At 52.9% G+C, this 26,967-nt stretch overlaps 1 protein-coding gene across 1 annotated transcript; it reads right to left on the reverse strand.

Moving 5' to 3' along the window:
- On the reverse strand, window positions 1-25,561 carry LOC135182009 (sodium- and chloride-dependent GABA transporter 1-like). The gene is made up of 14 exons (XM_064155655.1): window positions 25,321-25,561; window positions 18,836-18,967; window positions 18,077-18,177; window positions 16,338-16,447; window positions 15,823-15,955; window positions 14,020-14,154; window positions 12,864-12,967; window positions 12,469-12,593; window positions 10,773-10,885; window positions 6,175-6,306; window positions 5,286-5,388; window positions 4,743-4,843; window positions 4,201-4,368; window positions 1-160 (listed from the first exon to the last, which is right to left on the reverse strand). Exons 1-14 carry the CDS (start codon window positions 25,559-25,561, stop codon window positions 56-58), a joined length of 1,803 nt encoding a protein of 600 aa, XP_064011725.1. The 3' UTR covers window positions 1-55.
- Window positions 25,562-26,967: the final 1,406 nt, after the last annotated feature.

The raw sequence follows: 26,967 nt of genomic DNA on the forward strand, positions 1-26,967 counted from the left end.
CGAGAGACAACGTGGCACAAGAAGCTAAAGCGTGGGGCAGGAGGTCCAGGCTCCCCTAGACGGCGGCGTCCGAGCCCCTCCCGTTCAAGGATGTCTTTGGCTGGAGGCTGTTGTTCTGAGCGTGCATCTCTGGCTTGGGCTGGGTCATCTGCTGCAAACGCTGCCCGGGAGGGAAAGGAAAGAGAATGTCAGCCAGGGGCCAGGGGCAGCAGCCGAGGGTGGAGAGCCCTCACTCCAAGAGCTCAGGGGACGGTGCATGCAGCAGGAGTTATTCCTCCAGAGCCTTGCAGCAAGCCGCTGGAAGCCTCTGTAAGTCACCTTTGCTTTGGTGCTCCATGCAGCACAGCAGCTCCTCCTTGTACCTGCAGTGCAGGGATTGCCCTCATGAAGCTGGCAACCTGTCACTGAGGTGCCAGCAGGAAGAGGACCTGGAGCAGAGCTTTTCCCAGCTTCCACCATTTTCCAGCCAGGGTTGGCTACAGAGCATTACTAACCAGCTGCCTCAGGTGTGCAGCCTGCAGAAGAGCAGGCTCAGGGCAGAGCTCATTGCTGTCTGCAGCTACCTGAAAGAGGTTGTAGCCAGATGGGGTTGGTCTCTTCTGCCAGGCAAGCAGCAACAGAAGAAGGGCACACAGTGTGAAGTTGTGCCATGGCAGGTCTAGGCTGGATGTTGTGAGGAAGTTGTTGGCAGAGAGAGTGATTGGCATTGGAATGGGCTGCCCAGGGAGGTGGTGGAGTTGCCATCCCTGGAGATGTTGAAGCAAAGCCTGGGTGAGGCACTTAGTGCCATGGTCTAGATGACTGGCCAGGGCTGGGTGCTAGGTTGGACTGGCTGAGCTTGGGGAGGTCTCCTCCAGCCTGCTTGATTCTATGATTCTATTCTGTGATTATATGATTCTATTCTGTGATTATATGATTCTATTCTTTGAGGCTATGGTCTGTGCTGCTGCTTGAGCCCAGGCCATGCCACCTGCACAAACCTTTGCACCAGCAGCCATTGCTGCCAGCCTGAGCAATCCAGATGACAACTGCAGAGCCAGGTGAAGTGCAACAAGAACCCAGGAAAATAGAGGGGGGCAAGTGACTACTGGAGGTGTGAGGACTGAGCATCAGCAGCGAAGAAGAACTAATCACTTCTGCTCGTCAGGGAGGGATTAATGAGGCAGGTTGCAGAAAAGAAGGCAGTGAAGAGAAGAAGGCTTGAACCTGACCTGAAGAGGCAGCACCAAGTCAGGGAGAGGCTCTTTTGCACAGAGGCAAACGAGCTCCTGCTCTCTGAAGTGGCTGTTGCTGGGTGAAGTCCCTGCAATATTCGCTGCGCTGCTCCTGCCATTCATGGTCTTTTTTATCCCTTCACATTCATGCTCAGTAGGACTAAAGTGACTTGTAATCTTCCCTGCCTGTCAAACCCACTTTATTCAGCCTTGCCATCTAATTTCCCTCCAGCTCCAGCTCTATTACAAACTAATCCAGGATCTGTGCATGTAAGAGGCCAAAAATTCTGTCTCTCTGAAACCAACACAGGCACAGAAGCCAAATTTTTTCCTGCTGCCATCTGCTGCTCACTCCTGGGTCTGTGGATAGTGGGGACGAGTTCTGGGTCTCCTGTTGCACGTGGGTTCTGTCAGAGAGAGAGTGGGACACCCCAGCCACTCACACTGCTGACTTGCACTGCTGCTTTGCAAGAGCTGAGGGATTGGGTGGAGACTTGCTCATGAGCTGCCCCAACACGGCAGGAAAAGTCATCATCCCTAATGGAGGCAAGACTGAGCTCAAGCAATCTATATTTGCAGCCTTCCCTTCTCCTGCACATCCCCAGCTCATATTAAGAGGTGATAAGAAAGGTGATAAGAAGGTCTCCTTCACTGGAGACTTTGAAGGCCTGTCTGGATGTGCTCCTATGTGACCTGAGCTAGACTGGATGGTCCTGCTCTGGCAGGGGGGTTGGACTCAGTGATCTCCTTGGAGCCCTTCCAACCCCTAATACACTGTGAGCCTGTGATCTGGACAAGAAAGATCTGGGCATGCTGGAACATGTCCATAGAAGGGTCATGAGCATGATGAAAGGGCTGGAGAACCTCTGCTATGCAGACAGACTGAGAGAGTTGAAGCTGGAGAAGAGAAGGCTCAGAGCCCTTACTGTGGCCTTCCAGTATCTGAAGGGGGCTACAAGAAAGTTGGGGAGGGACGTTTTAGGGTGCTGGGTAGTGACAGGACTGGGAGGAATGGATCCAAGCTAGAGGAGGGCAGATTTAGATTAGATGTTAGGAAGAAGTTCTTCAGCATGAAGGTGGTGAGACACTGGCACAGGTTGCCCAGGGAGGTGGTGGAAGCCTCACCCCTGGAAGTTTCTAAGGCCAGGCTGGATATGGCTCTGAGCAATCTGATCTAGTGTGAGGTGTCCCTGGCCATGGCAGGGGGGTTGGAGCTAGATGATCCTTGAGGTCCCTCCCAGCCCTGACAATTCTATGATTCTATAAGGAGACCTTGAAACATCTGAGACAGGACCTACTGTTGGCACTGCTGCTGGTCCCCAACAGGAAAGTGAAAGAACCTAATCTGAGCCTCAGCTGAGAGAGCAGAATCTGAAAAGAGCTCTGAAACAGCAGACTTGCCCAGTTTCTGCACCCTAAGCCCATCCATATGGAGAGCTGGGAGGAAGGAAAGCCAAGTTCACCTGCAACTTGACCTCAGAGGTAGAGAGCCTGAAGCTGACCCAAGCCCAGCAATTGCAGCCAAATTCACTTCTGAATTAAACCTTGCTGAAATTACAACATCCATGGGCTAAGTTTGTGGGGTTCAGATGGTGTCTCGTGGCTGCTGCACTTGTCCTGGGAAAGCCAGAAGTCAGCACCCCTGCAGTGAATGCTTAACACTTGTAGCTTGCAGCACTCCACATCGAGACCCCAAGCAACTCTGCAGGCTCAGGATACCGTGACTGGAGAGCTGCTGGCAGAAAGGGACCTGGGAGGGGTTCTAATTGACAAGTGGCTGAATATGAGCCAGGAGTGTGCCCAGGTGGCAAAGAAAGCCAGTGGCATCCTGGCTGGGATTAGAAATGCCGTGGCCAGCAGGAGCAGGGAGGGGATTGTCCCCTTGGACTCAGCTCTGGTGAGGCCACACCTCGAGTGTTGTATTCAGTTTTGAGCACTGCAATACAAGAGAGATGTGGAGGTGCTGGAGCAGGTCCAGAGAAGGGCAACGAAGATGGGGAAGAGCCTGGAGAATAAATGTTATGAAGAGCAACTGAGGGAGCTGGGGATGGTTAGAGTGAAACAGAGGAGGCTGAGGGGAGACCTCGTTGCTGTCTACAGCTACCTGGAAGGACTTTGTGGAGAGGCTGCTGCTGGGCTCTGCTCACAGGTAACTGGAAACAGAACAAGAGGGAATGGCCTCACGCTGTGCCTGGGCAGGTTTAGACTGGACATTAGGAAACATTTTTTCCCAGCAAGAGGCAGGCATTGGGACGTGCTGCCCAGGGCAGTGGTGGAGTCACCGACCCTGGATGTGTTTAAAAGTCATTTGGATGTGGTGCTTGGGGATGTGGTTTAAGGGTGAACTTTGTAGAGTAGGGATAACAGTTAGACTTGGTGATCCTGGGGGCCTTTTCCAAGCAGCATGTGTCTGCTCTGGCAGAGGGGTTGGACTGGGTGAGCTTTGGAGGCCCCTTCCAGCCCCTGACACTCTGTGATGCTATGATTCCACGACTCACTCTGCTGAGACAGGCCAGCTAACCACGGCTGGCAGCCAGGCCACGCTGGGGACTGGCACCTCTCTGGGTTAAGAAACCCTCAAGATTTCTTTCCAGTCTCTTACAGGGCTTCAGTCCTCTGCACCAAAGAGATGTCCAAGGAGAGGGCTCCCCTTTTGTGGTGGTGACAAGGCAAAGCTCAGTGAAGCCTATCCACTTGGCCAGATGCAGCCAGCTGTGTGCTGCTCGGCGGTGCTCCCAGCTGCTCCCAGATGTTAGCGCTCAGTAACGCCAGCAACTGCTTCCCAGCCAGCCCCTGCCTCTGCATGGCTCTGTGCACTGGAGCTCATCTGAGCCCTCCTGGAGGTGTGCAGAGCTCCTGAAGCACCAGCCTGACGTGCTCTGGCAGCTTTGTCAAAGCAGAGCCTGCTTAGTTGCTCTTAGTTTCAGTGCAGCAGGGGGCTTGCTCTGAGCGGAGAAGAGAAGAGGAGTGGAGAAGCTGCTCGTACCTGCCGGAGAGTCCCCGTCGAGGTGAAGAAACAGTACAGCATATATCCTGGAATCAGCACCATGGAGGACAGAGCCATGAGCCAGCCAATGCCCTGGCCCCACGCAGGATAAACGTATTTGCCTAGTGTCAGGGGGGTCATTTCCACCACGCTGAAGAAGAACACACCCTGGGGAAAGACAACTGTAGGTGAAACTGTGCAAAAGCAGGCTCCAGCCAGCCAGGCTTTCGTGCACTGTCCTCTCAGCTCAGACAAGCAGTGCCCACACACCAACTCCTCCACAGCCCACCCAAACTAAGAGGCTCTGCTGGATATCCCCCTACATTCTCTGCCTTCTTCTCCTACCCCTACTAGCAGTGCCCCCACACCAACTCCTCCACAGCCCACCCAAACTAAGAGGCTCTGCTGGATATCCCCCTACATTCTCTGCCTTCTTCTCCTACCCCTACTAGCAGTGCCCCCACACCAACTCCTCCACAGCCCACCCAAACTAAGAGGCTCTGCTCGATGTATCTCTGCAGATAGAATGCCCCAGGTCTTACCAGGCAGACAAGGGGAGTGAAGAAGGCCCAGCAGATCTTCCACCAGGCACAAGGTTTGTAGCCAATCATTTCTTCAATGTTCCTGTAGAACCTGTTCACACCTAGGGGAAGAAACAAGTGCTGGAAAAAGCCATCCCACCTCAGCTCTGTGGGCAGCATCTCTGCTCAGGCACAGCACAGGCTGCCCACAGCAACAGGCTGACAATGTTGGGCACTGCCTAGGAGGGCTGAGAACTCAAAACCAAATTCATGCTAGCAGCTTCCATGTTTCTGGTGTCCTCTTTGAGGACTAGAGGCAGAACTCTAGGCAACTGCCAGTTCATGCAGAGGTCTTTGTGGTGTCCTGTAGCAAGGAGACGACAGCCTTCTGCTTCTGGGTGTTTTTTGGGCTGTTGTGGGGTTTTTTTCTGTTGTGTTTTCTGCAGTTATCACCCTTAGCTATTTTCAGTTGCAAAGTTTTCATTGGCTCCACTGTGGGAGGCTTCTGAAATAACCCTCTGTGCCCGTGGAGCAAACAAAGGGACAATGTCTTTTATTGCCTACCATAACACCAAGAAATGGAGATGGTCTCAAAGAAGACGAGGAAGAGCAGACACATGCCACTGGCTGAGTAGTAATCAAAGAGCTTGAAGACATAAATGCCACCCTGAGGAGACAAAAGCAGGGTCAAGGAGTTTAATTCTAGATTATGGCCAACAGTATCAGTGGGTTGCTTGGGTTGTTGCTATCTCTGCCTGCTGGCTTTAACGTTAATTTCCTCGGACAGCGGAGCCAGCGTTGCACTGGAGTCTGCTTCCCAACAGCAACACTGATGTGCTCTTGCAGGCAGTTAGCCAACCTGTCCTGGCACAGCCAAGGGCAAGGAGAAGTGCAGAAGTTCATAAAGGGCACTCAGTGAAGGAAGGGTTAAGAAGCAATGCAGACTTTTATGCAGGACCCCTCAATACCCACAACTCTAATCTCATTTAAAACCCAGTTTGAAAGGCTTTGGCCAGGGGTTTGTTTAGCAGTGAGTGGTGAGTCTCTGGTTTAGATGGAGTTGCTTCATTTAGTCTGCTCTGCCTCTTCCAGGAGCTTTGTTGTCTTGCCTTCTACACTGCTCCACTCAGCCCTAACCTCCACGCACATGATCCTTGGCTCCAGACCCAGAGGATCAGAGCCCCAGCAGACTGGTCTTTATGTTATTTTAAGCCTTTGCACCAACTGGGCCCTGGTGGCTTGAGCCCTTAATGCAAAGAGCAAAAAAAAAAACCACAGGATGGTGGTGAAAAGCCTGGAGACATCCTAAGTCACCTGAGATGTAGCAGTGATGAGCAAACCCAATCCTTCAGCGTTAGGATGACTCTTATGGAAGCTGTTGCTTCTCCCAAAGCTTTCAGTGCTGCTATGCTATGCCACAGTGACTAGAAAGTGGCCACCAATGTGGAGGTACCTGGGTGATGTTGGAGAATCCAATGAGATAGGAGATGAAGCAGACCACAGCAATGAAGATCTTCTTCCTGGCTCTCAGGAGATGAGGATACTCATCCATCAGGGCTGTAATGAACCCTTCCACAGTGCAGAACTATGGGAAAAGGTATACACCAAAGACACATATGTAAGGATCTTAGCCTGACATCATCACCTCCTGCATTTAACTCCAGTGTTGGGAGACTCATTGATTTAAATGCTCTCTGCAGACTCTAGAAAAGAGGGCACAGCTGCACAAAACTGGTCCAAACCATCTCCTGAGAATGCCTCACTGCCTCTGCTGAATATAGAGGGAGATAAAAGCATCAGGGTGAAATACCTAAAATGAGACAAAATTCTGCTTCCTGTTTCCTATGGAAAGCCTCCTTGTTCTTTTCCTTCTCTACAACCTCCTCACCACTGCCCTGCTGCTGCAGGCTGCCAGGCTCAGCCACAGCAACAGCTCTGCTTGCAGTGAGCAGGCTGCCTGCTGATGGAGCACGTGCAGGGCCTTGCTTGCTCTTCATTTCCCCTGGGTGCTCTTCTCAGCCTTTTGCAGCAGCACTTACTCACTAAAGAATCATAGAATCAAGCAGGTTGGAAGAGACCTCCAAGCACAGCCAGCCCAACCTAGCACCCATCCCTAGACAATCAACCAGACCATGGCACTAAGTGCTTTGCTTCAACACCTCCAGGGATGGTGACTCCACCACCTCCCTGGGCAGCCCATTCCAATGCCAATCACTCTCTCTGCCAAAAACTTCCTCAGAACATCCAGCAGAGACCTCCCCTGGTACAGCTTGAGACTGTGTCCCCTTCTTCTGTTGCTGGGTGCCTGGGAGAAGAGACCAACCCCACCTGGCTACAACCTCCCTTCAGGGAGTTATAGACAGCAATGAGCTCTGCCCTGAGCCTCCTCTTCTGCAGGCTGCACACCCCCAGCTCCCTCAGCCTCTCCTCACAGGGCTGTGCTCCAGGCCCCTCACCAGTCTCCATGAGCAAAGCAAATCAACTTTCCAATCAATATTCCTGTTAGTTCTGCCAGATGGCATGAGGACAGTCTGGTTATAAATATTTGAGGTGCATCCTTCTCTCCTATTGCTTGATAAATCATGAGCTTCACTTCTGTATCTCACTCCCAGAAAGCTCTGGTACCACACAGCTCTCAGAGAGCACATCCTGCCTCTAACAAAAGTCCTGGGAAGCTTATGAAGGCAGCAAGACTTGAGCTTTCCTCATCACCCTCAGCATATGCATCAGCCAGAGCAAGGAAAAGGAAAGAGGTCTCCTTGCTGTTGATGTCAGTGGCCACTGAGTCTCTGGGAAAGTGCTCTAGAAAGTCCTGCATGCTTCAGATGTGGCTTTGAGCAGGGAAACAAGATGAACAAAACCCTAGAGTGGAGGTGGAGATAGTGTCACACAGGCTAAGAAGAGCAGCAGAGGGCTGGAAAGATGTACTGAAGATGTGGAGACATCTGTGCTGCTCCTAGAGCTAGGCAGGGACAGTGAAAGAGCTTGCACACCCTGGCTGCTGGGGTTGGCTTCCACGTGGGACAGAATGAAGCAAGGGGAGATGTTTCTGCCCAGGATTTCATACCCACACAGTGCAGCATTCCCTGAGCACCAAACTCAACTGCGTGAGATGAGCCTTCTCTGTTGGCCACAAGTGCTCTCGAAGCAGCTCCTGCTCCCCAGGCATGGCATAAGCTGTCTTTATACTCATCAGCAGAGAGCTTTTTACCCTTTCCCACACAGCTCATTGTCTGGAAGAGTGAGAGCTAAGCTGGCACCACAGTGTGAAGAGCTGGTGCATCAAAACCTCGCTGTCAACAGCTATTCTTTCCACTTGGATGCATGGCCAGGTGCTGCTAGAGCCAGGGGAAGGCAGAGAGGGAAAAGGGTTCAGGGGGGAGTTAGGGGTGGTCAGGGGCAGAGGGTGGATGTAAGGAGTGTCCAGTGAAGAAGATGATGTCTCACACAACATGAGGGAGTAAAGCTGACAGCCCTTTGGTGTAGGAAGAGGGAAGCCAAGTCAGGGAAGGCAGAGAGGGAAAAGAGTTCAGAGGGGAGTTAAGGGTGGTCGGGGGCAGAGGGTGGATGTAAGGAATGTCCAGTGAAGAAGAAGATTTCTCACACAACATGAGAGAGTAATCCAGTGAAGAAGAAGATGTCTCACACAACATGAGAGAGTAAAGCTGACAGCCCTTTGGTGTAGGAAGAGGGAAGCCAAGTCAGGGAAAGCACAGAGGGAAATATCAGGGAGATGGGTGATGAGGAACAGGGCTACAATGTGCAATGAAATCTCTTTGGCTCCTACCAAAATCAGAGAATCATAGAATCAGCCAGACTGGAAGAGACCTCCAAGCTCATCCAATCCAACCTAGCACCCAGCCCTGTCCAACCCAGCAGACCATGGCACTAAGTGATGAGGTAGAGAACCACATGGCAGCACTAGGCACAGAGCAGGCAACAGCCTTCATAGCGCTGACTGCAAACTGCCTCAGCCCAGCCTCAGCTTTCAGAGGTGATGCTGCCTGCAGCAGGTTCACATCTCCAGCTCCAGTGACTATGGCTCCTGGACTGGCCTGGAGTCCAGATTGCCCACCCTGCATACCCAACCTTAGATTGAGCATCAGGCAGGCACTGGAGTGGAAGCAGGCAGGACACTGTGGTGCCTCCTGGTCTCGCCTTTGCCCTGTGCCTGTGCTTGTGCATGCAGGCGGATGCAGGCTCACTCAGGCACACACTTCAGTCTCCTCTCCAAAATGTCCCATTTTCCTCATTGTCTCCAGCCACAATCTTTAGCACATGCTCTGCTCTTCCTTGATATTGTTATTTCCATTTGCTTCTCTCTTTTTCTTCCCCCCCTCCCCATTCACACAAGTTTCTGGGTCCAATGACCTGGGCTTGGCAGCCAGCACAGGTAGGACCTCAGTCTGAAGGGAAGTCTCTCCCACCTGCTCCCAGTGTCAGGGGCTTACCCACAAAAAGCCCCCTGCCCGGGACCCACGGGCCAGCTGGGAGTCCACCCACAGCTGCCAGATGTGTGGCAGAGAGCCAGGAGGGTGGCTCTCTGCAGTGCCAGCTGGAAGTCCTCATGAGCAACCTGCGAGAGGCAGGCTCACATGGGACGGACGCAAGCTTGCAGTCACAAGGCTCGCTGGCTCCCCCGGGGACAAAACGCCTGACCTGGAAACGGGGAGGTTAAAAAAAACCCATCAGCGTGTTATGCAAGAGGGGCTGGATGCGAGAGAGATGCAGGCAGGGTGGATCAGAGGCAGAGGGGACGTCAGGGCAGAGGAGAGGCGAGAGAGCACAGCAGGTAGGGATGCGCCCAGCGACACAGGTCACTCATCCCGGGCCAGCAGCGCAGCGATCAGAGAACACCACAGAATGCCAGGGGCTGGAAGGGACCTCCAAAGCTCATCCAACCCCCCTGCCAGAGCAGGGTCACCCAGAGCAGATCACACAGGAACACAGCCAGGTGGGCTTTGAATATCTCCAGAGAGGAAGATTCCACAACCCCCCTGGGCAGCCTGTTCCAGTGCTCTGTCACCCTCCCAGGGAAAAAAATCCTCCTCATGGTTAAATGAAACTTCCTATGCCTCAGCTTCCACCCAGTGCCCCTTGTCCTGGCACTGAGCATCACCCAGCAGAGCCTGGATCCAGCCTCCTGCCACTCACCCTGCACATATTGATAACCATTGACAAAGTCACCTCTCAGGCTCCTCCTCTGCCAGCAGCACAGCCCCAGCTCCCTCAGGCTGTTCTCATAAGAGAGCTGTTCCATTCCCTTCAGCATCTTTGTGGCTCTGTGCTGGACTCTCTCAAGCAGTTCTATGTCCCTCTTGAACTTGGGAGACCCAGAACTGGACACAGTACTCCAGATGTGGCCTCACCAGGGCAGAGTAGAAGGGAGGAGAACCTCTCTCAACCTACTAATCACAGCAGACTCACTGTTGAATGCACTGAGGGGCAGGAGTGGACCTTCTGATACCATCACTGAGGCACACGGTGAATGCAGGTCTCAGCCCTAGCTCCCACAGCCAGCCAGGGCTTCGGAGCATCTTTGCTGTGGCTACAGCCCCATGCCTCACTGGTGGCAAGGGAAAGCCCCAGCCCAGAAGCCTTGGAAGTGCAGGGCACCCTATGGCCCCTCCTCACCCCCAGCCCTCAGATATCTAGAAACATTTATTAACTCCCCTCTCAGTTTTCTCTTCTCCAGACTAAGCAGCCCCAGGTCCCTCAGCCTCTCCTCCTCAGGCAGTGCTCCTGTCCTCTCATCATCCTCCTAGCCCTCCACTGGACCCTCTCCAGCAGATCCCTGTCCCCCTATACTGGGGAGCCCAAAACTGAAGGCAGTACTCAAGATGAGGTCTCACCAGGACAGAGCAGAGGGGGAGCAGAACCTCCCTTGATCTGCTGGACACACTCCTCCTAATACACCCCAGGATCCCATTGGCCTTCTTGGCCACAAGGGCACATTGCTGTGCCATGGATAACTTGTTATCAACACAGCCACTCCATCATATCTGATGATATTTTAGCATGTTACCCTACCTTGTCCCTGGGTTGTCTCACCTGACTATCCAGACCCAACATCATCAGCATGGAGAAGAAGAGGATTGACCAGAGAGGTGACAGGGGCAGCTGCGTGACAACCTGCGGGTAGGCAAGGAAAGCCAATCCAGGGCCTGTGGCAATGAGAAGAGGAACAAGTCCATGGTCATAAAGTATTTGATGGGAAGGGTCACCTAAGGGTCACAGGTACACAGAGACGAGGACCAGAGCCTGGAATTGCAGGATCACAGTCTGGAAGTGCAGGTGTTTCACACAGGAGCCAAAATCCCAAGCCCTTGCCCTCAGCACAGCGATGCCCAGGGAGGCAGAAGCCACTGGAGATGTGCTTAGCCTGGAGATGTGCTTTGGCTCTTCTCTTCCCACCAGCCACAAAGGCATCAAACTACTGCTACCAAATGGAGCTGGAGCACTTTCCTAGAAAAACTAATGGCTGTTCAGGGCTGGCTATAACTTTTCTGAGGCATTTTTCCTTTCCAGAAGAAAATGTGGGGCTTTTTTTCCTCCTGGGGATAAAAGCTTCCCCTGTGAAGACAGCAATTTTACAAGATGTCTTTGTGCAAAAGGCAGCCTTGGCTGCGAGGAAAAGGTTATTCTGAGAGCAAAATTTCACAGGGAAGAGTGGCTGCAAATTTTGGCCACATCTACTGAAAACATAGACAGGATCTACTCACAGAATCACAGAACCTTACAGGTTGGAAGGGACTTCCAGACATCATCCAGTCCAACCTCCCTGGCCAAGGCAGCATCACCCAAGGTAGTTCACACAGGAATGCATCCAGGTGGGTGTTGAGAGCCTCCAGAGAAGGAGACTCCACAACCTCTCTGGGCAGCCTGTGCCAGGGCTCTGTCACTCTCACTGTAAAGAAGTTTCTTCTCATGTTGAGCTGAAGCCTTCTATGCTCCAGTTTGTATCCATTGCTCCTTGGCTTACTGCTGCTGACCAGCAAAAAGAGTTTGTCCCCCTCCACTTGACCCCCACCCCTCAGATACTTGTACACATGGATCAGTTCTCCTTTCAGTCTTCTCTTCTCCAAACAGCCCCAGGGCTCTCAGTCTCTCTCCATAGGGGAGATGCTCAAGTCCCCCACTCATCCTTGTGACTCTCTGCTGGACTCTTTCCAGCAGATCCCTGTCTCTCTTGAACTTGGGGAGCCCAAAACTGGACAGAGTATTCCAACGTGGTCTCACCAGGGCAGAGTAGAACCTCCCTAGCCCTGCTGGTGGCACTTTTGCTGATGCACCCCAGGATGCCATTGGCTCTCTTGGCTACAAGCACATTGCTGGCCCGTGCAGAACTTGCTGTCCACCAGCACTCCGAGCTCATAGAATCATAGAATGATTCTCCAAGGTCTTTGTCCACAGAGCTGCTTCTGAGGTCATAGAATCATAGAATGATTCTCCAAGGTCTTTCTCCACAGAACTGCTTCCTAAGTCTCCTCAGGAAGGTTTCAGAAAGCAAATGGCCTGAACACTTCACACAAAAGTTCAGCACTAAAAGCAGGTGAACATTAAACGCAGGTGCAAATGTCCCTTGCAGCCCAAGTGCAGTGAACAGAAGCCATAGGTGCCTGAGATCCATCCTGGTGACAGGGCATTCGAAAAGGGTTGGACATTTGGATCCCCTGCTCCTGAAAAAAAAATGTTGCTATGTTTGCCCCTGAGTTTCTGCTGTGTTTGCCCCTGGGTTTCTGCTTACCAGAAGAGGCCAGCTCTGAGATGGACTTCTTGGTGATGTGTGACATGAAGCCAACAATGGAGAAGATGACAAAGCCAGCAAATATGCTGGTGGTGGAGTTTATGCAGCAGACAATAATGGAGTCTCTGGAAGAGAGAATGAAAGAAAGGAGGAAAAGAAGTCACCTGCACATCCCTACCTAGAAGTTAGGAGTGGAGAATGGGGCAAACAAAAGGCCAAGCTCTGTGGAGAGCTGTTACAGTGCCCTGGAGAAGCAGCAGGGATGATGTGTTAGATGCCATGCAAATGGGAGAGCTGCACTGCTTGCCACAGAGAAGATGGCAGAGGCCAGGCACCTCAGACTCACTGTGACCCTCTACCCCACCCAGGAGGAGGCTGGAAAGAAACCAACAGACCTGTAGACGTTGTTGTGGAAAGTGTTGTAGCTGCCCAGAGCAATCAGGGACCCCAGCCCCAAGCCATAAGAGAAGAAGATCTGTGTGGCTGCATCCATCCAGACCTGAGGAGGAGCCAAGAGACAAGTGCAGGACCCCTGCAGCAGCTCAGTGCAGAGCTACTGAGGGGACTGGACCCAGATTGCACCGCCCACTGGGGTGGATCCCCATCCTTTCCATGTGGCAATAGCATCCAGGGTGCAGTTTGGCTCAGCACCAGATGTACATACCCAGATCTCTAAAACCTGTGACTCCAGTCTCCTTCCAGAGCTGGATAGGGATGGAGAAAGGCTCTGTCCATTTCATTTCTGAGCTGTGCCCTTCAGCCCCCAGGGCAAGTCAGAACAGACTCATGCACCCTCAGAATCTGTGTGTGTGGCACCCTGAGGGGTGCTGCTTCCCTTGGAGCCCCATGCCCCACACTCATCCCCTCCATTTCTCTTCCACTAGCATGTTGGGGTCTTCTTAATTCAATGTGCAGTTTCTTGTGCCAACGACTATAGAGGGCAGCTTGCAACATCAGTCTCAGTGCCTTTGTGGCACACGAAAAGGAGGCTGCTCATTTTTTAGTGGCATAACACTAAAACACCTCTCCTGATCCTGAGGTTCCTGTTTCCAATGTTACAGCCAATGCAGCACACTGACAGTAAGTTTCTGCCAAGAGGGATCATTGAGATCCCTTTGACAGCTATGGGCGTTCAGCTGCTCCTGCTCACAAGTGCCTGCTCACCTCTGGAGCATCACTGCTCCAAAAGGCAGAGTCTGTGCCTGATGCAAAGCTGTACCTCTGCAAGCCTCCCTGCTCCTCACACAGGCTCACAGGATGTTAGGGGTTGGAAGGGACCCAGGGAGATCACAGTATCACAGTATCATCAGGGCTGGAAGAGACCTCACAGATCATCAAGTCCAACCCTTTACCACAGAGCTCAAGGCTAGACCATGGCACCAAGTGCCACGTCCAATCCTGCCTTGAACAGCTCCAGGGACGGCGACTCCACCACCTCCCCGGGCAGCCCATTCCAGTGTCCAATGACTCTCTCAGTGAAGATCATCAAGACCAAACACCTGCCAGAGCAGGGCCAGTAGAAAATGAGAGCTTTCTGGAAGAGATGCTCACCTCAGAGTCAGAGAGCTTTCTGAAGTCTGGTGTGAGGTAGAAGAGGATGCCCTCCTTGGCTCCCGGCAGCGTGACTCCCCGGAAGAACAGGATGAAGAGCATGAAGTAGGGGTAGGTGGCAGAGAAGTACACCACCTGCAAAAGATACCATGGGAGAGAAGCCATCAGAACACCAGTGCTGCCCATGATGGCCTTCCACCTAGTCAGTGTCTCCATGAGAGGGGCAGGCTTGCTGGAGATAGCTACTGTTGGCAGCACTTTGCTGGCCCCTGCTCCCTGCAGCTGTGCCTGCTTGGTAGAGGCTACTCTCTTCCAATGACACCCAAGGATGCACTAATGGCAGCAGCAGCATGCTAAAGGCTGGGTGAATTTCCCAAAGACAAGGGAATTGCACAGGGATACATCACAAAGTCTGCCATGATTGTGTTGGTGGAGCCCTTCCCACCTCAGCATGGAAGATGTTGGCAGGATGAGTGGTGAAAGCAATGCACAACTCCCAGTCACACAACAGCAAAGGGCTCTGAAATGGCCACAGCTCTCCTAGGACAACCATCTCCTTAGCCATGGAGGTGCAAAATAAGCATGAGGTAACTACTGCCATAATTAACAGCAGCAAGCAAGTGAGTGGGCAGTGCCCATGTGGTAGGAGGTGAGAAACACAGAGGTGAAATGGAGAGGAGTGACAGAGACCACAGAAAAATGGGCAGATCCTTTTTTCATGGACTGGGACAAAGGTCAGTCAGTGCTTTCCACCTAGAAAAGAGCTGGTTCTGAGGAGTGAAAGGGATTTAAGACCAAAGGAAGGATCAATGACTAGGCTGGACTTGATGATCTCAGAGCTCTTTTCTAGCCTCAGGATTCCGTGATTCTGAGATGCTGCAGACTTAAAGCAGGTGTTCCTGCAGTCCACTGCATCCAGGAGGGTCACCTTGACTCTGCTGCTTTCATAGAATCATAGAATCAACCAGGTTGGAAGAGACCTCCAAGCTCAGTCAGCCCAACCTAGCACCCAGCCCTGGCCAATCAACCAGACCATGGCACTAAGTGCCCCAGACAGGCTTTGCTTCAACACCTCCAGGGACAGGGACTCCACCACCTCTGTGGTCAGCCCATTCCAATGCCAATCACTCTCTCTGCCAGGAACTTCCTCCTAGTATCCAGCCTGAACCTACCCTGGCACAATTTCACACTGTGTCCCCTTCTTCTGTTGCTGCTTGCCTGGCAGAAGAGACCAGCCCCACCTGATCAACATTTTTCTGCATATCACAGAATCACACTGTGCCCTAAACACCTCTCAGTATCTCAGCATTGCTCTTTCACTAAACTGAGCAACTGCCCTTCTGCTGTGCCTGCCTGAATTCCTGCACAGTGAGTGCAACACCTAAAGGGCAGCAGGGACATTTTCAAGAGAAGTGGTGAGTTGTTGTTTGTCTGGTTGGGTTTTTTTTTGTTCCCCATGGCAGTATTTTGACACAATTCTATCCATAAAGAGTGAGCCTAGAAGAGTTCTCTCAGGGCTGCCTCTAAAAACCTCTTTCCAAGTCTCTTCCCATGGAGACTGGGCACTCAGACCTGTGACTTCACAGGGAAGAGCTTTGAATGGCAATTACCATAAGCACAGCAGCAATTTTTACAGCTGTGAAAAGTAAATGTCAGCATTTAATAGCAGCTGCTGGGCCTCTGCCCTGAAGCAGGGCAAGCTCAGCTCAAACGAAATTGAGCCCAGAGGATACTCCAGCAGCAGTGAGCTGAGCGCAGCAGCAGCCAGAGGCAGCACCGACAGGCTCAGCCCTCACACCGTACCTTGCCTGTCCACTCCACGCCCTTCCAGATGGAGAAATAGACCAGCAGCCAGGCCAGGGCCAGTGTGCCAGCCAGGGGCCAACGGATGGTGCCAGGCTCCCCCAGGCTTCCAGACATCTGGTGCATGTTCCTCCTAGGGATGCATGAAGTTCAGTTAAGGGCAGGTCTGACCCTTGGGGGAAGAGAGATTGGAGACCCTGGAGGCTGCTGGAGGGTGAAGGGCTGGGTGTAGACAACCACAAGAGCCTGCAAGACCCTCAAGGGATCTGAGGTTCACTGATGAAGGAGGGAGAAGAGAGGTAGGGACCTTCTTGTGCTCTCAATCTACCTGAGCTGCAGCTGTGCCGTGCACCCCACACCCATGCCCACCCCTGCCAGCAGCTGGTGCTGATGCCTTCCTGCCAAGGCAGTCCAAGGAAAGGGGCCAGTGTGTAGTGCCACAGCCCCATCGAGCAGGCACACTGGAGGTGGGCAGGGGGTGAAAGCTGGTGTAGGCAGGCTGTGGACATACATACTCCCAGAACTCGGTGACAGCACTGGTGAGGTTGGTGGTGTCACCCAGCGAGTAATTGGAGAAGCAGCGGTCGGTGTTCCAGGCATTCCCACAGCTCTGCCACGGCAGGTCCTGCACCAACACAAGGACATGAGGGTTAGCATGAATGTGGCATCTCTCGAGGGCAGCAGTGACAACAAAAATTGGCTTCTTTTAAACTCTTTTTTTATTTTTCCAAATAGGATGTGCAGCTTCCCAGGAGGAGCAGGAACCTTGCAGGCAGAAGCACAGAGCAATTCTCCAAAGCAAGCATAGAATCATAGAGTCAGCCAGGTTAGAAGAGACCTCCAAGCTCAGCCAGCCCAACCTAGCACCCAGCCCTAGACAATCAACCAGACCATGGCACTAAGTGCCCCAGCCAGGATTTGCTTCAACACCTCCAGGGACAGGGACTCCACTACCTCCCTGGGCAGCCCATTCCAATGCCAATCACTCTCTCTGACAACAACTTCCTCAGAACATCCAGCCTAGACCTCCCCTGCCACAACTTCACACTGTGTCCCCTTCTTCTGTTGCTGCTTGCCTGGCAGAAGAGACCAACCCCACCTGGCTACAGCCTCCCTGCAGGTAGTTGTAGACAGCAATGAGGTCTGCCCTGAGCCTCCTCTTCTGCAGGCTGCACACCCCCAGCTCCCTCAGCCTCTCCTCACAGGGCTGTGCTCCAGGCCCCTCCCCAGCTTTGTCGCCCTCCTCTGGATACCTTCCAGTACTGCAACTTCTCTCTTGAATGGAGGAGCCCAGAACTGGACACAGCACTCAAGGTGTGGCCTGAGCAGTGCTGAGCACAGGGGCAGAAGAACCTCCCTTGTCCTGCTGGCCACACTGCTCCTGAGCCAGCCCAGGATGCCATTGGCTCTGCTGCCCACCTGGGCACACTGCTGCCTCATCTTCAGCTACTCTCTACCAGCATCCCCAGGCCTCCCTCTGCCTGGCTGCTCTCAACCACACTGTCCCCAGCCTGCAGTTCTGCTTGGGGTTGTTGTGGCCAAAGTGTAGAACCCTGCACTTGGCCTTGTTCAATCTCATCCCATTGGCCTTTACACTGATTTGAAATTGATGATCAAACAAAAAGTAACACTGGATCTACAGCATTGATAGTGGCATGTCAGGCTTACAGCTAAGTGAAACAAGATACCATTTGAACCACAGAGCTGATGTTCTTAAGGCTGCAGGTTGCTCAGAGAGTTAAGGAAGCTCTTCCCAGCTACTGGACTCAAATAAATCACTAAGAGGAAGGGGCAGATGTCTAAATACTTGCTGAATCATTTTTCCATCAGAAAAACCCTCTGGGATTTCCTCTATAAATGAAAGAGTAAATGAGTACTAATTAAAGACAGGAAAAGGTTGTGACAAAGCCAGTAGTAGAAAAGTGCAGCTCTTGAGCTTACAAAGCTCTAGAGATATGACAGAGCCACCAGGTGGGTTTGTAAAGAACAAAGTGATTAGCCACAGTTGCCAGCACTGTCTCCTCTGGAGGACCACTCTCTCCAAAGGACAAGCTTTCATTCCCATCAGCACCACACAACTGCCTCCAGGGCTGATGAACCTCCCTTGGGAAGGGACCAGCAGGGTGCTGACCAAGGCTGCTTGCACAAACTACAGGCAGTTAGTGGATGGCCTGTGGCACAAACAACTACCTCTTGTAGAGCAGAGAGTAAGGACCCACAGCACAGACACACTGTTGGCATGTCTGTGACTCACCGTGGTGAAAGAGTTGAAAAGATAGTAGAGAGCCCAGGCAATGATGACAATGTAGTAGATGTTGAGCCAGAAGGAGAGAACCACAGCTGCCAGCCCCACTCCTATGAAGGAAGGCAGAGCACTCTGTCAGTCCAGCTCTCCAGAGCCCAGTTGCACTCATGGACATGGACAACACAATCTGTGGCAGAACCAGCTCATCAGGGAGCCAGTTTATGCAGCTAAACTGAACTGCTCTGCCAGGGAGTCTCTTCCCTCACATCTCTCACCCACTCTTATCTCCACGGAGAGAAGAGTGCTGCCTTTCATTATGCTACAGGTACTTTAGAGACAGAGCTCCTTGTCAACAGGATCTGGTCACTGAGTGGATGACATTTCCCTCCCCCACATCCAAATCACTTCTAAACCACTATTGCTTTTCAGAATGCTGCTACTGGCTTACATCCCAAATTTACAGCTTTCCTATGCAATCAAATCAAGCCCACCTGGGGAGGCTTAGGGAAGGCTTTGTGCAGCCAAAACCTGCCCATCACAGTCCCTGCTGCTCGTAAAATGCCTTGTCACATGCAAGACATGAACAGCAGTAGGCTGATGATAGTGACTGTGGACATCAGGGTGAAGGACAGCTTGACAAAGAGACAGGGGAAAGCTCCCCTACCTGTTACCCCACCCCAGGCTCCAGAGCTTTGCTTCCCAAAGCATTCAAGTGGGTTTGCCTGTAGTTGTGTGTGCTGTCACCTTCCCGAATTTCCAGTACAGTACCTTTAAACATAGGAGCTAATTTCCAGACTCCCAGTCCACCAACAGAGGTATACTGGCCCAGAGCAGTTTCCAGCAGGAAAAGAGGAATGCCAGCAAACACCAGTGTCAGGAAGTAGGGGATGAGGAAGGCCCCTGAAAGACAGAACAACGTGGCCAGGTGGGTCAGCTTCAGCAGGAAGCAAAGGCCTGCAGCTGTAGTTCCTTACCCTGCAGCATCCACGGGATCAGAAGCAGACTCGCTTGGGGGTGGCAGTCTGCAGCTGGAGCTGCTGTGTTCAGTGAGTCACAGTATCACCAAGGTTGGAAGAGACCTCACAGATCATCAAGTCCAACCCTTTACCACAGAGCTCAAGGCCAGACCATGGCACCAAGTGCCACGTCCAATCCTGCCTTGAACAGCCCCAGGGACGGCGACTCCACCACCTCCTCAGGCAGCCCATTCCAGTGTCCAGTGACTCTCTCAGTGAAGAAAGAGTCTCCTACTCTCTTCTCCTTCCCTGTTCCTCTCACCACATGTATCATATCCACTGGCATCACTAGCAATGTGGTGATGCCAGCCTCACTTTGCTGTTAGGCAATGCTAAGTTCAGTGTGACAACAAACCTGACGGTGACATTGGTGACTTGCCAGTGGTCTTTCTGTCTTACATGCCTTCACCTCGAGGGAGAAGAACACAGGAATCTCTGGCATTGCCTAATACTTTGTTTTCTCTATGGAGCCTGTGGAAATAATCTCCTCACTAGGAATGAGGCACAGCAGCCATTCAACAGAGGCACTATTTGCACCCTGTTGTTATTACAAGAGCAAACAGAACAGGAAAGCTTCTTTTATGTGTGATTTGAAGGGTGTACATGGTCAGGTTGTTCTGACTTTTAGGACCTGGGACAATGCTCCTCTTCCAGGTTCTTCATACAGAGAATCGAGGAGCACTAGAATGTTTTGAGTTGGAAGAGACCTTTAAAGATCATCCAGCCCAACCCCTGTCACGCTGAGCAATGACATCATTAATGAGATCAGGTTGTTTAAAGCCACATCCGACCTGACCTTTAATGTTTCCAGGAATGGGGCACCTACCACCCCTCTGTTTCACCACCCTGGAGTATGTGCTGGAGCATGTCATCAATCCAGAGCTGGACAAACTCTTGCAGAAGATGCTGACTGAGAGGAGAGATGGGACACTCAGTTTGCTCAGGAGCAGCTGGCTGTGTTCCCCACGCCCTGCTGCTGTGTTCTCTGCACTAGCCACAGCTCTCCACTGTCAAAGTCTTATTCTCCAGATACTAGTGGAAAAGCAAACACGGAGCCAGCGAGCAAAGCCAGGCTGGAAAGCTGCAACCCAGCTTGCACCTGGCAGAGCCAGGCTCCAGCAGCTGCTCTCTGAGGGCAGGGAAGCGGCGGGAGGCAGCCAGGGACGCTGGCTCAGGGGACACCCAGCTGGGGACGCCTGCCTGCCAAGCAGGGAGCTGAGCCCAGCTGGGAGAGGCAGGCGTCAGCGCCCGGTGTGGGATTTTATGGGAGGCTGCATGCAGAAGGGGCTGGCAGCAGGTGGCAGGGAGAAAGCAGAGTCGGGGCCAGAAACGCGCTGACCGTGAGCCCGAATCAGAAGCTGGCGTGGAAGCTCAGGCTCTCGGCTTCAGCAGCAGCTTGGCACGGAGGAGCAAACAGCTTTGAGCATCGCTGTGGGAGGAGCAATGTCTGCTCCGCAGTCTCTTCTGTGCTCTTGCTAGACGCTGCAGCCTGCGAGGTGCAACCTGATAAGAGCTCTGCAGGAAGGCAGGGTCTGCTCTGAAGGCGTGGGGCTGCCTCACTACGGCTGTGCCTGAGTCTGGAGACTGAGCTTATCATCAGTCACAGTGCCCTGCTTACCTCTGTCAAAAAGGATGATGAAATTTGGCCACAGTCCTGATGATTCTGCACTTTTTATCTAGAGCAGGCCAGGAAAGTTTGTAGGTGAAAGATTTTGTTAGACTGTTGAGAAGAAAGCAGACAGACTTTTGGACTTAGGTCACTTATCCTGGTTTGGCAAAAACCCTCTACAGGGCAGACCATAGCCTTGAACTGAGAGCTGATGACAACGAGATTGTTACTTTAGAGAGTCAGGTCCCTGAGCAGACACAACATCCTTGGGTGCTCTACAGCCAGAAGGAAAACCAGTTCTGAATTTCTTACCTAAACTTTGCATGCCTGAGCCTACATTTTTGGCACAGAAAGAAAGAAATGGACTTTGACCTCCAGCCATGGATGGGCTGCTGAAAGGGAGGTTGTTCTGCCCCTGTACTCAGCACTGCTCAGGCCATACCTTGAGTGCTGTGTCCAGTTCTGGGGTCCTCCATTCAAGAGAGATGTTGAGGTGCTGGAAGGTGTCCAGAGAAGGGAGACAAAGCTGGGGAGGGGCCTGGAGCACAGCCCTGTGAGGAGAGGCTGAGGGAGCTGGGGGTGTGCAGCCTGCAGAAGAGGAGGCTCAGGGCCGAGCTCATTGCTGTCTACAACTGCCTGAAGGGAGGCTGTAGCCAGGTGGGGTTGGGCTCTTCTGCCAGGCAAGCAGCAACAGAACAAGGGGACACAGTCTCAAGTTGTGCTGGGGGAAGTCCAGGCTGGATGTGAGGAGGAAGTTGTTGGCATAGAGAGTGATTTGCATTGGAATGGGCTGCCCAGGGAGGTAGTGAAGTCCCCATCCCTGGAGGTGTTGAAGCCAAGCCTGGCTGAGGCACTTAGTACCATGGTCTGGTTGATTGTCTAGGGCTGGGTGCTAGGTTGGACTGGCTGAGCTTGGAGGTCTCTTCCAACCTGCTTGATACTAATGGTTCTATAATTCTATGGTTCACTCCTGGCCTGCTACAAATGATTGTGTGTGACCTTGGGAGAGTCCAGACTCGTATCCAAACTCCATAGATCAGATGGATGATGGTACTGGTTGTGCTCTGCCTGCTCAGGGCACCTGCCCTTGGAGGCAGAGAAGGATCACACAGCTCCTGACACTCACCCAAATCTGTTTGCCAGCTCCAGCTCCTAACACCTCGCAGCAAGGCATCATAATTAATCCTCAGCATGGCAAATGCTGCCCACGGATCAAAAGCTGGGCACTGCAAGCTGTCACATGCAAATGAGAATGCATGCTGCGTGGAAGGAAACGCTCTTCTCTCGAGTTATTCAAGCTCAGGCTCTCAGGGACCATTTTAGCACCTCCTGAGTTGCATTTACAGTCAGCTAAAATCCTATTGACATCAGAAGGACCGAAGGAGGCTTAGAATGCGTGGCAAAGGCTGGGGCGTTAGTCATAGCTGGGCACATTCCCTGGCACACAGAGCCAAGCCTGCCCCCTGCAGCAGATGGACCCTGCGCTGGGCTGCCGCAGCCTGGCTACGTATCCCTTAACGATGCTGCCGCCGGCAGCGCCGAGCAGCCCGGCCGTGAGCTGATGCGGTGTGACAGCGGCAAGCGAGACGACGATGTTTCCGTTCCGCTCAGCCTGCCTGTGCGTAATGGAAGCGGCGCACACGGCCGCGCTCCGCGCTCCGCACACGCGGCGGCTAAAATTAGAGCCCCGGGCGCAGCCTGCGCCGCTCCCCGGGGCAGAGCCGGGCCGGGGCGCACCGATCGCACCCGCACGCCGTGAGAGCCCTGGCGGCCGCCCCGCAGCGGCTCGCCGTGACGCCGCCGTGCGTCAGCTCCCTCGCCCGGCCGCGCCGCAGCCGCCCCCGGTCGCTGCTCCTTGCTGCGCTGCCGGCCGCGCGTACCGGCAGCCCGGCGGGGAAGCGGCGAGAGCAGCCAGCGGTGCGGGCTGCCGGGAGCGGCGCAAACCGGCAGGTGAGGCAGAGGCTCCCGTTCCCACCTTTCATCTGCCTCGCTCTTTGCTGACGGCTGGCTGCTCCCTCCGTGTGCCTGCAGCTGCCGGCGCACAAATCGCTCTGTTGCTAATCACAGCACCATAGAATCAGTCAGGGTTGGAAGGGACCACAAGGATCAGCCAGTTCCAGCCCCCCTGCCATGGGCACAAACACCCTACCCTAGATCAGGCTGGCCACAGCCTCAGCCAGCCTGGCCTTAAACACCTCCATGGATAGGGACCTATGCTAATAACAGCACTGCACACCCCCACAGCATCTTCCCACCTTGGAGTTGAGAGCAGCCCTGTGGAGAAGAGCTTGGGGGCACTGGAGGATGAAAAACTGGGCATGAGTTGGCAATGTGTGATTGTATCCCACAAGGCCAACTGTATCCTGGGCTGCATCAAAAGAGGTATGGCCAGCAGGTCAATGGAGAGTGTTTCTGCCTCACCACTATGCTCTGGTGAGACCTCACTTGGATGGCTTGAATTGGAAGGGACCTTAAAGATCAAGTTCCAGCTCCCCTGCCATAGGCAGGGCCAGCTCCCACCAGACCAGGCTGCTTGAAGCCTCATCCAGCCTGGTCTTAAACGCTTTCAGGGATGTGGTATCGACAGCGTCTCCAGGCAGCCTTTCCAGTCTCTCACCACCACCATAGTAAAAGATTTCTTTCTGATGCCTGATCTAAATCCAGCCTGCTGTGGTTTAAAACCAATGCCCCTTGTCCTGTCACCACATGTCCTTATAAATCATCCCTCTGCAACTTTCCTGTAGGCCCCATTTGGGTACTGGAAGGCTGCTATAAGTTCTCCCCAGAGCCTTCTCTTCTCCAGGTTGAACAGATCCAAATCTCTCAACTTGTCAGATGGTAAAAGTGATCAGAGGGCTGGAGCACCCCTCCTGTGAAGAAAGGCTGAGAGAGATGTGGCTGTTCAGCCTGGAGAAGAGAAGGCTCTGAGGAGAGCTAATTATGGCTTTTCAGTACTTAAAGGGAACCTACAAGAAAGGTGGAGACAGTTTTCTCAGGAGGGCATGCTGCACTGGGGACAAGGGCTAGTAGTATTAAACTGGAGCAGATACAAGAATGACATTTTTTACAGTGAGGGTGGTGAAACACTGGCCCAGGTTGCCCCATCTCTGGATATGTTCAGGGTCAGGCTGAATGGGACTCTGAGCAACCTGATTTAGTTAAAGGCAGTCCTGCTCACTGCAGTGGGGTTGGACTAGATGACCACTAAAGGTCCTTTCCAACTCAAAGCATTCTGTGAATTCTATGATTCACTTAGAATCATTAGAATCAACCAGGCTGGGAGAGACCTCCAAGCTCACCCAGTCCAACCTAGCACCCAGCCCTGGCCAATCAACTACACTGTGGCACTAAGTGCCTCATCCAGGCTTGGCTTGAACACCTCCAGGGACTCCAGAGTGAGGAGAAACTCATCAGTAAGTGGATGCTTTCCCAGTATCCACTCCCTGTGAAAAAATGAGGTTTCCAGACACTCTGTGGTAACCCTGCAAATTTGGATTTCAGAAGCTTGGCAAAATGCAAACTTCTCCTTATATTTTTTTGTGCTGCTTCTTCACAGCCTGCATTTGCTCATACAGCCCCAGGCTGTGGGATATGACCACCCAACAGCTTAACAGCTCCTATCCTTATGGAGTGTCCTTGCTCATACAGCCCCCAGGCTGTGGGATATGACCACCCAACAGCTTAACAGCTCCTATCCTGATGGAGTATCCTTGCTCATACAGCCCCCAGGCTGTGGGAACTAACCACCCAACAGCTCCCATCCTGATGGAGTGTCCTTGCTCATACAGCCCCCAGGCTGTGGGATCTAACCACCCAACAGCTCAACAGCTCCCATCCTGATGGAGTGTCCTTGCTCATACAACCCTCAGGCTGTGGGATCTAACCACCCAACAGCTCAACAGCTCCCATCCTGATGGAGTGTCCTTGCTTATACAGCCCCCAGGCTGTGGAATCTAACCACCCAACAGCTTAACAACTCCCATCCTGATGGAGTGTCCTTGCTCATACAACCCTCAGGCTGTGGGATCTAACCACCCAACAGCTTAACAGCTCCCATCCTGATGGAGTGTCCTTGCTCATACAGCCCCCAGGCTGTGGGATCTAACCACCCAACAGCTTAACAGCTCCCATTCTGATGGAGTGTCCTTGCTTATACAGCCCCCAGCCTGTGGGATCTAACCACCCAACAGCTCAACAGCTCCCATCCTGATGGAGTGTCCTTGCTCATACAACCCTCAGGCTGTGGGATCTAACCACCCAACAGCTTAACAGCTCCCATTCTGATGGAGTGTCCTTCCTTATACAGCCCCCAGCCTGTGGGATCTAACCACCCAACAGCTCCCATCCTGATGCAGTGTCCTTGCTCATACAGCCCCCAGCCTGTGGGATCTAACCACCCAACAGCTCCCATCCTGATGGAGTGTCCTTGCTCATGCAGCCCCCAGGCTGTGGGATCTGACCACCCAACAGCTTAACAATTCCCATCCTGATGGAGTGTCCCTGCTCATACAGCCCCCAGGGCCCTGATGGAGTGTCCTCAGCCAGAGAACCAGCTGCTGCCCCAGACTGCCACCTTGAGGGGACAAAACTACCCAGGACCGAGTGAAGGCTCTGCCCATTTCTCTCACCTCCTCCATTCTTGCCACAGAGGTAGGGGAAGCGCCAGACGTTGCCCAGCCCAATAGCATAGCCCACGCAGGACAGCAGGAAGTCAAATCTCCCCTTCCAGGAGCCTCTGTCTGGGATTTCCTTCTTTTTCTTCTTGGTGCTCATGGCCTCGGGAGTTATTGGCTCCAAATCCTCCAGGGCTGCCTGCTTCACCTCAGAGGGAGAGCTCAGCTCCACAGAAGGGTTGTCCATCTTCCCCATGGTGACTCAGGTGTATGGCCACTCTTGCTCAGGAGCTGGAGGAGCAGGAAGGGCAGCCACGACCCTGGCCAAGCAGAGGTGAGATGGGCAGTGCTGGGCAAAGCTCCTGATGGGAAAGAAAAGAAAGCATTCTGTATTAGTGTAGCAGGCTGAACAGAGGGCCTTGTGGGGTGTGAGAGAGCTCCCTGGGTAGTCTGGTGCATCTCAGGGCAGGCTTTCCACACCTCCCTGCTTTCCTTGCACAGCAAATTGAGGATGATTTTGTTTTGCTGCATAGCTGTGGATCCATGGTCATGCAGATTGCCAACAGAAAGCTCAGAAGTGGTCATTACCAGCACATAGCAAACCCTTCAACTCTCATCATAACTCCACTTCATCTCAACACCTGCACTGCAAGAAAGGCTCCAGGTCCAGCATGCATGCAGAGAGGTTATAGCCCAGAGCCATCCAGGTTGTGAGAGATGGGGCTGTTCAGCCTGGGCAAAAGAAAGCTCTGGGGAGACTCTACAGCAGCCTTCCAGTACCTGAAGGGGGCTACAGGAAAGCCAGGAAGGGACTTTTTGCAAGGGCTTGTAGTGACAAGATAAGAGGGAATGGATCAGGCCTGTGGAGGGGAGATTTAGGCTAGACATTAGGAAGAAATTCTGTAGCATGAGGGTGGTGAGGCAATGGAACAGCTTGCCCAGGGAGTTCATGGATATCCCCTCCCTGAAGCTGTTCAAGGCCAGGTTGGATGGAGCCTTGAGCGACCTGGACTAGTAGAAGGTATCCCTGCCTATAGCAGAGGTGTTGTAATAAGATGATCTTTCTGGTCCCTTCCAACTCAAACCATTCTATGAATCCATGAATCTACATTTAAATGACAGTGGAGGAGAGCATGATGGAGGTGCTACATCCCTCAAGATCTCAGGCCCAAAACTGAGTGCATCAGCCACGAAGCTACCTGAAAAACAGAGTGGCCCAATCATGGCTGTCACAGTGCAGCTTTGCAATGAGACCCTCACTATGTCCCACACTACAGTCCCATGCTTTAATCCCCTGCCGTGGCAGGGGAGCAGCCATGGTAACAGCTGTGCACTTGCAATGCCTGGCAAAGACATCACTGAGCAGCTCAGCACCTCCTCGTACACTGTGTCGCATGGGATGCTGCAGTGGCCAGGTCTATCCAAATGGTGCTTGAGAGTGACTATAGCCAGCTTGTGAACCACTGAAATCCCACTGCATGAGACTCAGAAGTCCTGAGGATTAATGGGATGAGGCTGACTAAAAATTGAGCGAATTAGCACAGTAAAGCAGCTCAGAAAGAAGGGGAGAAGTGGCATTTGAAATGACATTGCACTCACAGCTTGCAAACTAAGCCCAGCTCTTCCTTCTCCTTGCAGAAGCAATTGCAAAGTCTGAGAAAG

This window comes from Pogoniulus pusillus, chromosome 15 (genome assembly GCF_015220805.1).
Source record: "Pogoniulus pusillus isolate bPogPus1 chromosome 15, bPogPus1.pri, whole genome shotgun sequence".
Classification (NCBI taxonomy): domain Eukaryota; kingdom Metazoa; phylum Chordata; class Aves; order Piciformes; family Lybiidae; genus Pogoniulus; species Pogoniulus pusillus.